This window comes from Myxine glutinosa, chromosome 14 (assembly GCF_964187855.1).
Source record: "Myxine glutinosa chromosome 14, kmMyxGlut1.1, whole genome shotgun sequence".
Lineage (NCBI taxonomy): Eukaryota > Metazoa > Chordata > Myxini > Myxiniformes > Myxinidae > Myxine > Myxine glutinosa.
The window spans coordinates 52,870,565-52,884,025 of NC_136274.1; the positions used below are offsets into that span (position 1 = coordinate 52,870,565).

Below are 13,461 nucleotides of genomic sequence, written 5' to 3' on the forward strand. Positions count from 1 at the left end.
CATCTTTTGTCTGGGGTCCATTTCCATGAGCCCGAGATCGAATTTAAATTGTTCAGGCCATTCTCTAAAATTTAAAAATGTGCCTTAGGGCCAGCCGAGGCTTAATCCGGCACTGACCAACAGGTCCCTCAGCTCGGTGTCCTCCTCAGCCGACATATTGGCCGCGAATCTGCCGCACACGACTCGCCAATCTAAGTTTTCAAAATAAAAACATTTATTCGGTTTAAAATATCTAAATTAATAATGTAATGCTGATTTAATGAACATTCCTCAGAAGTTTCGCTTCACCAGCTGTTGCCTTTCTATCGACGTGCCGCATCTTCCGGCGGAAGTTGGCGGCTAAGAATTCTGACCAATCAGAGGAGACGTTAAAAGAATTTAAACGTCGCGCAGGGAGGCTCTGATAGCTGATACCCGCTTGGTTTTTGGTGCTGGCGGTCTATCGGTTTGTTTCTCGGTCATTCGTTGGAGACCCGGCGAAGGTTTTGTGCAGGTTAGTCGTGTTTTTAAACCGAGCCTGGTTTGATTTGTTGATTGAACTCCGTGCCCCTTGACGACTTCATTGAACAAATTATTTCTATTTTTTCTTCATGTCGCCAAATGCTTGTCGTGCATTCCCTTAACGTTAATGTTAATGTCATTGACTGTTTACTTCTGGGTTCGATTCCCGCCTCCACCTTAAACGACCTGAGCCGTACCTCGGATGGACGTTAACGTGGTTGTCCCACCTGCGAGCATTAGTTGGTGCGGGTTAAACTTAAAGGTTCGGCGATGTCCTTCGCTAAGAGTAGGTGAGTCATCGCCGGCACCCTGAAAAAAGAATTTGTTCTTGCCAAAAAGGTGCATGAGACATTGCCTCAACTCAGTGTTGTCTTGTCCACGCTCATTAGCAGTCGGAATGGTTCCTACCTTGTGCGGTCGGCCAGTGAAAGTTTTCTCCCCAAGTCTTTCACGAACCGGTTGGCCAGGTGTAATGCCCGACTATAGCTGGCAGATGTATGAACGTTGTTCAGTGTGCCGGTGATATATCGCAAGGAAGAGTATGCTACGTATTTGAGGTCTTGGGTCCAGCAACTAATGCTAGCACATAGGATACCCAGCTTAACGCTCGTCTAAAGTTGTAGTCTGGTCGGGAATGGAACCCAAGGTAATTGCACCACCTCTGCACCATCCTGCCGAATAGTTTGAACTAACGGTGTTGTTGTTCTGTTCTTACCATCCCTAGATATGGATTCGCCGTTCATGGGCGGGGAAATTTGTCGAACACCTCCGATAAAGTCTGCCAGGAAGGGCAATGGTGAAGTTCGGGAACGACGGCTGCTGGTGGAGGACATGGAAGACGAGGAGAACAAAAGCGATACCATTCAAATGTCCCGAATAAAAAATAAGAAAGCAAAGGGTCGAGTTCAACAATATGGTGAAGTACTTCAGCCCGGCCTGGAAATCCCAAGGTCACCCATTCTCGGAGTGTTGCCTAAGTCGCCTTCACAATTGTTTGGAAGCAGTTCTACTGGATGCAAGCCGGTACACAACCCGCAGAGTGTCGTACGATCTGAGGAAGACAACTGCGGAAATGTCTTCCTCACGGGGTGGCAGCTCCAAAGAACTCCACCAGCAGCACAAGCTGCAGTGTTTGAAGGACTTTCTGGAAATGCTGAGATTCCCAAAGTCATTGCAGAGCAGGTTAATGAATCGAGCGTTAAGGTACTCGATGGTAAAGAACGTGCTTCGACTCGACGAAAAAGCAGCATCCCTCTCCACGGTGAGTTTACCTTGCAGATATGAGGTATTGTGCCCATCTATCTATAATTCCAGTAATCTATCTATAATTCCAGTAATCTCTGTGTGTCTGTGTGTCTGTGTGTCTGTGACCGCTGTTTCTCGACAACCACGGGTCCGATATACTTTAAACTTGCCAGGTATATTGCTGGGGACCCGAGGATGTGCCTTTTCAAGGTTTGTAATTAATCGGACAAGTACTTACCGAGCTATGTCCAAAAAACGCTTCAACCAATCAGAGAGCAGCGAGCTATCACGTGTGCCGAACGTGGCGATCAGACTCTGCCTCGGACGGCACATTTGACAGCGTATTCATTTATTTCACGTTGGAAAACTATGTTGCCGTTAAACTATGTTTTAAAACGAATTCAAACTGCGATTAAATTAAAACGATTCATCGTAACTGCGATTTGCGAACTTCCGGACAGTGACGACTTCACTTCCGGCAGCCAATCACAGAACGCTTTGTTGCGTAGGCGTGGCCGATGTGAGACGAGCGGAGCTGAGCGCGTTACGAGCTGACCGCCATTACGGTACGTAATTCGATTTCTTATGCGCATTATTTCTCCCAATTCAGTCAGAGCGAAGGGCGGAAGCGAAGAGCGTTGTTTTTTTTGTTTACGGGCGTACGGGCGGGGTAGAGCGTACGGGTAGCGTTTTTTTTTTTTTTTGGCAAGGAACGGGCACCCACGTACGGGCAATGCCCTAGTCTCTGTATGTCTGTGACCGCTGTTTCTCGACAACCACGGGTCCGATATACTTTAAACTTGCCAGGTATATTGCTGGGGACCCGAGGATGTGCCTTTTCAAGGTTTCATATTAATCGGAGAAGTAGTTACCGAGCTATGTCCAAAAAACGATTCAACCAATCAGAGAGCAGCGAGCTATCACGTGTGCCGAACGTGGCGAACAGACTCTGCCTCGGACGGCACATTTGAGAGCGTATTCATTTATTTCACGTTGGCAAACTATGTTGCCGTTAAACTATGTTTTAAAACTAATTAAAACTAATTTGCGATTCTTTCGCTTTCCTGCGCGTTTGTGCACGCTATGGCGATTTCTTTACCAAACTCCGCAAGCCGTTCGCTTTGGACCAAACCATTTCATGTAAATAGAGGGGGGGGATTGTCACCGTACTCGCAAGCCGTTCGCTTTGGACCAAACCATTTCATGTAAATAGAGGGGGGGGATTGTCACCGTACTCGCAAGCCGTTCGCTTTGGACCAAACCATTTCATGTAAATAGAGGGGGGGGATATAATTTTAGATATATATATAGTACGGGCATGCCCTAGTATTTTGAGATTGACAAGATTGTGTCTCCAAATTAGATATGATATGATGGCACACAGGTATGCTTACCTGTGTGTTATCTTGTCTGCGTTTTGATTATTCACCTGAATATCACCTTGGTATTTTTCAGCCAGGACCTCGCACTACTGAGCACGCTGTCTCTCAGAAGGGACGTTAAGCCAAACCCCTGGCTGTTGGGATTGGTTTGCTGATGGGTGTTGAAGGTCCCAAGGCATCTTCCGATGAAGAGTCTGAGTAACTGCCGACAGTCCAAATTTATGTCGTCGCTAGCATTAGTCAGGTCAGGGCATCTGGCTCGCTAAAGATTTAGAGTAATGTTGGACGCTCCACAAGCAGGTGACCCAGCCGAGCAATGGGATACGGCATGTGAAGAAGACTTCAAAGTAGATCTATTCAACAAACCATGATGCTTGTAATCGATTTTGCCAAATCCCAACAAAACTTTGGGGATCGTCTGTATCAGCATTTTTGTTTTGAAATTGAATCTTGTGGACTATATTGAGGTTCCATTATACAAGTGTGCATGCATGTGCGAGCCATTGGATAGTAACGGCCGGAGTTTCCATTAAAATCGGATGTGTTGCAGTAAACCTTGGAATGCCGTGTCGATGCCACTAAATCACCACTTACTGTAGTTGCGGTGTTGGTGAAGGATTCCAGGTACTCGACGTGTCTGGTGCATTGGCGCAGCTGGGTGGTTACGAGAGCAGCAGCACCGATGTGGCTTTCCTGCAGAACATCCGCAACAGGCAAACGTACCGTCGGCTTGCGGTATTTGTTGCTCGCACACCTGTCATTTGGTGCTTTGCTTTGTCATGATCTTTCCTTTTGGTGGCATATAAAAACAGGTTGTTTCTAGGCTGTCCTGCCTATATTTCTGACCTGATCGCACCATACACCTGTGTAAGGACTAACATTTGGAATCTCTCGCTTGTTCTTCGAACGTGGACTTTTTGACAACCGAGTTATTCTTCTTCTTCTTATTTTTTATCAGATGCACTTCTCAACTGTGGATTTCCCTGCCTTTTATAATTTGCAAGCATTCCCCCAAATATGTACCATGAAGGGGCGTGGGAGCCTCATTAGGTTCCTAATGAAATGTGAAGCTTTTCATTTATGGACATTGTCATGTTTATTTCAGTTTACAGTTGTAGAAATGTAAATTTTAAAATGCTAGATATTGATTGAGGTTTTTACCTCTGCCACCGAAGGTGAATGGAGGTTGTTTTCACCCCTGTCTGTCTGCCTATGAAGAAGATATCTCAGATGTGGACGGATTCGGACGAAATTTGGTGGACAGGTTGGGCATGTGACGAGGACCAATTGATTCGATTTTGGTGAAGATCTGAATATGGATTCGGATACAAGAATTATTTAATTGTCGAGTGAATCTTCACCATTGAGAGATCGGGCGAAAAGCGATATATAACATATTTAAAAAAGTTATGGACTAGTTACGACTAAACTTTGTGGACGAGTTGGTTAGGTGACAAGAACAAGCTGATTAGATTTTTGTTCAGGTCCCAATCCAGATCCGGCCTATCGGTGGGATACAAAATAAACTGTTCCTGGCGGAGATATGCTCTCTACTGAGTGCCATTCTAGGTTATTATTATTTTTGTTTTTTTTACGTACACGTTTACTTTTTTTAACGTAAATTTGATTTATGGCCAGTTTATTATTGTTTTTGATTTACGGCTAATATTGTCGTGTTTATTTTACAGCTACTAGAATATAATACCTGTTGCTTCGCTGATGAAAATATAAATCTTTGCTAGGATGGCTAATCCATGGGGGGAAGAAAAAAGAAAGGATTCCTGGGAGATCTTGCTCTCTGTGCAGGAATAACCAACGACACTTGATGGCATCTGCAGTTTTGACACGTGTTCATCTACCCATGAAAAAAAATTGGATCACAAACACTCCTGGGAGTTACCCGAATCCACCGTAGTTGGATTTGTTGAAATCCGTTAATCCGTTCTCAAGTTATAACACGACAAACAGACAGACACGGCCCCTTTTATAACATAGAGGCACTTTGAACTTTGGTAGGGGACATGTATGGGCGTGGCAGGCGGCCATATTGAAAAATCAATTTTTGTCATATTTTTAGCACATATAAACTATATAGTTTGTGGTTCTATTATGCATATTCTAACCATATTGATATAGACCAGTTGAGTTCAGGTTCCCTGGAACCTCTAGTTTTTTTTGTTTCCCCCCCCCCCCCCCCCCCCCCAGTGTAACGGCTTTGGTGTCCGTCACCACGTGAAATTTCAGCTTTTATGACACCAGGAAAGTACCAAACATGTCTGTCAGTCAGTGGTTAGAAAGAGCGTTTTATTTATATATATATATATATATATATATATATATATATATATACAGTGGAACCTTGACTTACGAGTTTAATTCGTTCCGTGACCGAGCTCGTAACTCAAATTGCTCGTATCTCAAATCAAATTTCCCCATTGAAATGCATTGAAATGCTATTAATCCGTTCCAGCCCCCAAAAAACCACACCAATTTTTTTTGTTACGTGTTTTTAAATAAGAAAAATGTACTTTATAAATAACAAATAATGTATAAACAAGCACGACCTCGTATATACTGTACATAATAAAAGACAATGTAAAGAAATAAACTGGTTTTATTAAGTGTATTTACCTTGAAGATCAGACGAAGATGCTGGCGGAGGTGGAGGGGATAACTTTTGATGTTCGTCCGTTGATGTTCCCGCCGTCTGCTGCACCAAATCCCCGTAAATGTCTTGTGCCTTCACACATGATGCTCTCGGTCACGGTATCTCCTGCGAGCTGCTTCTCCGTCAACCACATAAACAACAACTTCTCCATGTCTTCATGGATAGAGGTCCGGAGCTTTGAAATAATCGTAACGCCCTTGGCTGGCGTTATAGCCTTTATCGACTCCTTCTGCTTCAAAATCGTACATATCGTAGAAGTACTACGATCGTACTGCCTCGCCAAGTCGACAACACGCACACCTCGCTCATGTTGTTCGACGATTGCGTGTTTCATAGCCAAGCTCATCATCCTCTTCTTCTTCTCAGCACTGCACTTGCCACTCACTTTCTTAGGCCCCATGGTTAAAACTAAGAAATTTTCCAAAATAACCAAAATGCGAAAACAAAAATGCAGCGCTATACGACAGAGATACTGTACGTGCACGGCAAGATAACCACGTGACCGGAACCCACCTGGCGGCGTAAACTCAAAATAACCGAAATGCGAAAACTAAAATGCAGCGCTATACGACAGAGATACTGTACTTGAACGGCAAGATAACCACGTGACCGGGTGGCGAAAGCTCGTAACTCGGATCTCGGCTCGCATCTCAAAGCAATAAACCGCCCGAGCGACGGCTCGTATCTCGAAAAACTCGTAAGTTGGGGCACTCGTAAGTCAAGGTTCCACTGTATATATATATATATATATATATATATATATATATATATATATATATATATATATATATATATATATATATATATATATATATATATATATATTGTCGCATTTCTGGTGATTAAAATCTTTACCAGGAAACAGATTAGCCGTGCAAGCTTTAACTCCGGGCGTTCATCAAATATGGCGGAGTTCATGCACGTGTGGAGGGGGTGGGGGGGGAGAGAAGGAGGAGGATGAGGATGCTGAAAATCACTTACCTCATAGGTCTTCCTACCTGCAAAAATAACTCGCACGAAAACCCGGGTTTAAAATGTACAGGCTTAAATAATGAAAGCATTTATTTACGGAACCCGATAAGGAAAAGCGTGCCGACAAACTAAAACCTAAATGTTCCTAAAATGGAGCAGCAGACGTATAAACACACACGAGAGGAGAAAATAACCTGCAAAGTAATGGTGTGGGATTATCGTGCATTTAGCTCAACTGGTGCCTTCGCAGCGATCGTCCAGCTCCGGACGTGGCTTCGGTGTTGGCGGGAAGAAGGCCTTGAAGTGCCCTTGTTCACTAGGCCTCGATAAGGCCTCCCGCGCGAAGCGAACGAGCGGGCGTTTAACCCGCTTCCTCAGCCGTGCAATGTCCTCACGAATTTGACACGGAAACCGCGGCTCTTCGTTCTTGGGGTTCTGCCTTTTTACGAACACCGGTGAGGTCTCGGAACGCAGCGTTTATCAACAGCCTCTTCTTGCAGCGGGCAAGCACACCCATCCACACTGACCTCCAGGCCAAGATGCAGTCAGAAGACAAAGAGACAAAGCGATGTCGGTCCGACCCACGGGAAGAAGAAGAAAGACGGCGACACACGACTGTCCACTATCGCATCCAGAGCAAGAAGACCAGGAGAACCACACAATGTCTGCTGCTCCAACCACTCTCCACACGCTTCTCCTCCTCTCCACCTATCGCTCCAGACTACCCTCCAATCATGGTCCTTCTGGGCGTGGCTCTCAGCCTGCCTGTGCGATGTGTGTTCATGTTGGGGGTAATTAGGGGGGCTGTGCTTGGAACTGGCTTCCGGTTGTTTTATTAGTATTTGGAACAATTAAAGTGTGGGATTCCTGCTCTACGTGTCTAGTGCATTGCTATACGGGACGAAGGAAAGTAAATTACCAAGGTCAAACGAACAAGGTCACTTATTCCATAATCCCTACAATTAATTAACACAAGGGCATCCTCGTATGACCACAAATATACAAGCTTAATCCGACATCTGGGCTAAACAGGCCCTTGACTTATGTACATTGAAGTGGTTCTTTCTACCCGTGATCATCGGAGCACCTACCTATGCAGATCTAACTGAATCTATATATCACTCTACCCCACCAACATAACAATATATATATATATATATATATATATATATATATATATATATATTTATTTATTTATTGTTACTGATCGCGGTTTAGGATGTTGTTTGCCGAGCGAAGGCTCCGCGACCGAACAGTTGTTCCCCGATTCACCCAGAACTTTGGCCGTATCGCACCGCAGCTGCCCAATCTGGAAAAGACTAAAACGAAGAATGCAAAGAGGAAGACGAAGGCAAAGAAAGGTTTGGAAATACTACTAAATTTATTTACTATTTACACACATAAGCAAAAAGAAAGCAGTCACGTTTATTTACAACACATAAGACGCAGGTGACACAGTGCAAATACTAGCTTACCTACAGTCTTAATTAACCCCGGGACAGAACAAACAAAAGACAGACTCACACGGGGAATGATGACAGGAGTTGGCTGGAAGGAGAGGATGGCTTGGAGCTGTATTGTGCAGCACGATTGGCGCGTTTAGCAGCCGCCGTTCCTTCGCGGCCCTGCTCAAAACCGCCGTCCAGGCCCCAAGCGGCTGTTGGGGGTTGTTGCTGCTGTGGCCGCCGCTGCTCTTCCAGGATTACAACAGGCTTTGTGCTTTCTGGGATGTCCTCTCCTTGGATGTTCTCTTGGTCCAATCACTCACCACCGACCACTCAGCGCAACCAACGCAACCACTGACCACCACAACGCAACCACTGATGACCAAAACCACACAACTCCGCTCTGCTACTTGGACCCTCTCTCTTCCCCACTCTTGGGGGAGCGTCGCGCTGTGGGTTATATAGGCCCCGCCCCTCAACCTTTGCGAACCTCCCCGATCGCTCTTCCTCCGCCCTCTCTAGCCAAACCCCTGGCTCATGGTTGGTCGAGTGGGGCTGGCTCACTCCTCCCCTCTATGACGAGGTGGAGACACGCCTTTATTCTCCGACCCTGCCTCGTGGTCAATGGCGGTTATTGGAGGGGAGGTAATTGCCAAACGACGAAAAGGGGGAATGGAGGTTTTGGGAATGGGAATGAAGGGAATCTATCTCTTTCACTGGTGCAATGGAGTACTTCAATTAATGGGAGACACAGCCTTACCCTAAAACACAGAATAAGATATAACTATCGAACAGGGGTATTCTATTATTGGCTGACGTGTATGCTTGTGGACTAATTATGGGATGCCCTTTCACCTTTACACAGCTCCGGAGGCAGGGGGCGCAGAATAAACAATAATAATAATTCACACAATCAAAAAAAATATACAGTCCTCATATCCGCAACAATATATATATATATATATATATATATATATATATATATATATATATATATATATATATATATATATATATATATATATATATATCTATATATATCTATATATAAATATAATAATTCATTTATTTTGTATAGCGCTTTTCCAGAAGCCCAAAGGCGCTTTGACAGAGTGGCAAACATAATGCATAACAATACATGAAAACAACAATTGCAAAAAGACAAGAATCAATAGGGAAATATTTAAAGCAAAAGGAGGGAGAAGGAGAAGAGATAGTCAGGGGTTAAATGCTGTGGGTTGAATGTTGAATGCAGTGTTGAACAGGTGGGTCTTTAGTGATGTTTTGAATGTGGTGAGTGAGGAGGAGTCTCTGATGGTGTGAGGTAGTGAGTTCCAGAGGGTGGGAGCAGCGATGGAGAAGGCCCTGTCCCCCCAGGATCTGAATTTGGTTCGGATGGAGGGGGTCAGGAGGTTGGTACCAGCAGAGCGGAGGTTGCGGGTGGGAGTGTGTCTGGAGAGGTCAGCCAGGTAGGATGGGGCCAGGTTATGGAGGGCTTTGTATGTCAAGAGGAGGATTTTGTACTGGATTCTCTGGGGGATGGGGAGCCAGTGAAGCTTGTAAAGGACGGGGGTGATGTGGTCACGGGTCCGGGAATGGGTGAGTAGACGGGCAGCGGAGTTCTGAATGTATTGGAGTTTATTGGTGATTTTTGAGGGTGAACCATAGAGGAGGCTATTGCAGTAGTCCAGACGGGAGGTGATGAAGGCGTGGATGAGGGTTTCTGCAGCCGTGGAGGAGAGGGATGAGTGGAGACGGGCAATGTTTTTCAGGTGAAAGAAGGCTGACTTTGTGATCTGTTTAGTGTATTTGTCAAAGGAAAGGGTTTGGTCAAAGATGACGCCAAGATTCCGGATGTGAGGGGAGGTGGATACTGGGATACCGTCGATGTTGAGGGCAAAGTTATGGGTGGATTTTGTGAGCGTTTTTGGGCCAATGATGATTATTTCAGATTTATCACAGTTAAGCTTGAGGAAGTTGATTTGAAGCCAGGATTTTATTTCAGTGATGCAGTTTGTCAGGATAGAGTGGGTGTCGGTGGAGACGGACTTGGTGGAGATGAAAAGCTGGATGTCATCGGCGAAGCAGTGGAATTGGAGACCATGACGGCGGATTAAGTGACCGAGCGGGGACAGGTAAAGGATGAAGAGGAGGGGGCCAATAACTGAACCTTGGGGGACACCTTGGGGGAGGGGAGCAGTGGGGGATTTGCAGTTATTGATGGAGATGAACTGGCATCTGTCAGAGGTATGATTTAATCCAAGAGAGGGCAGTGCCGGTAACGTTAAAGGTGGATTCAAGTCGGGTGAGGAGGATAGTGTGATCGATGGTGTCAAAAGCTCGCTGAGGTCGAGGAGGACGAGAATGTTGAGGTTGCCAGCGTCAGAGGAGAGGAGATGGTCGTTGGTGATTTTGAGGAGAGCAGTTTCAGTACTGTGGTTGGACCGGAATCCGGATTGGAATGTTTCATACAGGTTATTGGCAGAGAGATGATGTTTGAGTTGAGTGGCTACAGCACGTTCCAAAACTTTTGACAGAAAGGGTAGGTTGGAGATGGGTCTGAAGTTGTTTAGGGTTATAGATATATATATATATATATATATATATATATATATATATACTAGACGACCCATGACCCGTTGGGTCAATATCAGTTTGAATAGATATGAGAATAGAACTAAAGCGAACGCTGGACATCATCAGGGAGATTATTTGGGCCAGCAAGCCATAAGGCTCACCTCTCCAGCGTTCTAAATCACTTACCTGTGACACGTGATTTCGGCCCTTATCTCCGATCACGTTTTTTTTTTTTTTTTTTTTTGTAGAAAAAACACGCGACCCGTGGACTACCACGATTTTGTTGTCAGAGGACACTTCTGATGACGATGTTCTTTGTCGACGATCCTCCATTTACATAAACTCGCACGTTCTCTTTCCTCTTCCCTCGACTGAGCGCCACATACAGCTGACCATGCTGGAAGACAGGTTTCTCCAGGTAGACCAGCACATTCTCCATAGTTTGCCCTTGCGCCTTATGGATCGTCATTGCGAAGCAGGATTGTATGGGGAACTGGCAGCGCTGCAAAGGGATATCCTCAGCTTCCGACAGATTTAGTCGGATCCGAGGGAGCATTACAGTTTCGCCTTCAAACGTTGAACTTATGATCCTCGCAACTATAATATTTCGAAGCATGTCCTCAACAATCATGCGCGTCCCTTTGCAAAGTTTCGGAGGGTCCAAGTTCCGCATCAAAATGATAGGGGATCCTTTTTTGAGCTCGAGGTTGTGCGGCGGCAATCCCGAGACTTCAACGGAATCTAGGAATTCCGTTGGGAAGTGCGTCGCATCAGTACCCTCAGTCACACTGTTGAACGCAGCATACTCCTTGCTAGCACCAGGGAACCTTGTGATGCATCTTGAATTGATGTTTCGCATCATATCGTTGAGGGGCACTAATATAGACCTTGCTGATAAAACCTCCATCGGATTGGCGAATGATGGATAGATGGTATCGATGCACTCATCGAGCCCACTCGCTGTCAGCAGTATATCCTCTGGCAAATCTATCTCATCATCCGCATTTTTCTCGATTCTATCCTCGCCGATGTCGAGCAAAAATCTTGAAAACTGCCCACTTCCGTCGGTCAGTCGCATATTAGTTCTCAAGTGAAACATTCCAAAGCTCTGCCATAAGTAGGACTTCTTTATGCACGCATTCTCAACGTCAGCATCACACCCTCTTTTCACCACGGGCAGAAGTTGATGGAAATCACCACAGCATATCGTCAAGATCCCTCCAAAAGGCTCGTCTTTGTCACATACATCACGCAACGTGCGATCCACAGCCTCGAAACTCTCTCTCCTGATCATAGGACACTCATCCCACACGATGAGTTTTGTACTTCGAAAGAGGTCTGCGATAGTGGAATTTTTATCGATGTTGCATACGCCATCTTCCCTCGGTGTCAGAGGGATTTGGAACCTTGAATGCGCTGTTCTTCCACCAGGCTTGAGGGTAGCAGCTATGCCAGATGAGGCCACCGCAGGGGGCAACTTCTCCACTCGCTCTCACTTTAGAGAGAATCAGGTTAATAAGAAACGTCTTCCCTGTGCCCTCCAGGCGCGTCAATGAAAATCATTGATGACTGATTCGTGCGGATGTTGGTATTCGCGTCCATAGACGTGAGGTGTGATTCGTTGTCCGCGTCCATAGCGCCGTCGGAGGGTTGATACGACATTCTTCCTGCAAATAGTATTGTGTTTGTGCTATCGTTTTGCCGATCATCAAATGACAAATAAATTACATTGTGAAAATTAAAGATTTCAAATAAACCTATTTAAAGTGTATGCGCATATAAATAATAAAAAAAATCGAAGAAATATCTCTCGGTAATTTCCTGAAACATATTTTACTTCTGGGTAATAATGTTGGTTGAAATAACGAAGATATATACTGTATGCCTGTTATTTTAGGCGGTGTATTTTCGTATATCAACGTGGCGCGATTTTTAAAATATATCTCTGCAATTTCCCTTGTGTGCGTGAATGTTCTCAATTATTTCTTTTACCGAGTCTAAAACCATTGATAAAAATGAAATCAGATGGAAGCGTTAATAATAAAAAAAATCGATGAAATATCTCTCGGTAATTTCCTGAAACATATTTTTGCCGATCATCAAATGACAAATAAATTACATTGTGAAAATTAAAGATTTCAAATAAACCTATTTAAAGTGTATGCGCATATAAATAATAAAAAAAATCGAAGAAATATCTCTCGGTAATTTCCTGAAACACATTTTACTTCCGGGTAATAATGTTGGTTGAAATAACGAAGATATATATTGTATGCCTGTTATTTTAGGCGGTGTATTTTCGTATATCAACGTGGCGCGATTTTTAAAATATATCTCTGCAATTTCCCGTGTGTGCATGAATGTTCTCAATTATTTCTTTTACGGAGTATAAAACCATCGATAAAAATGAAATCATATGGCGAGTTAGATTGAACATAAAGGCGTGAGAGAGACTCAATGGCCTTGAAGATACAAGCCTTTCAGAATTCATTTCGTTCTATAAACGGAAACTTTCATCGGATTTTCTTCCCGTTTTTTTTCAACCGAGTCTAAAACTATGTTAGCGACTGTGAAAAATGAAATGATATATCGAATTTGATTTGAAATAAAACTGAGAGAGAGAGAGAGCAAGACACCACGGGCCTACAAAACAGGGCTCAAAGCTATGCGA

At 44.4% G+C, this 13,461-nt stretch overlaps 1 protein-coding gene across 1 annotated transcript in view; it reads left to right on the top strand.

The window, feature by feature from the left end:
- Positions 1–337: 337 nt before the first annotated feature.
- LOC137439776 (uncharacterized) overlaps positions 338–13,461 on the top strand; it is a 43,502-nt gene continuing 30,378 nt past the window's right edge. Inside the window, exons 1-3 of the mRNA XM_068135867.2 lie at positions 338–493; positions 1,226–1,762; positions 3,745–3,863. Of these exons, the coding sequence (XP_067991968.2) occupies positions 1,228–1,762; positions 3,745–3,863 (654 nt within the window). The 5' untranslated portion in view covers positions 338–493; positions 1,226–1,227. The remainder of the gene's footprint in view (positions 494–1,225; positions 1,763–3,744; positions 3,864–13,461) is intronic.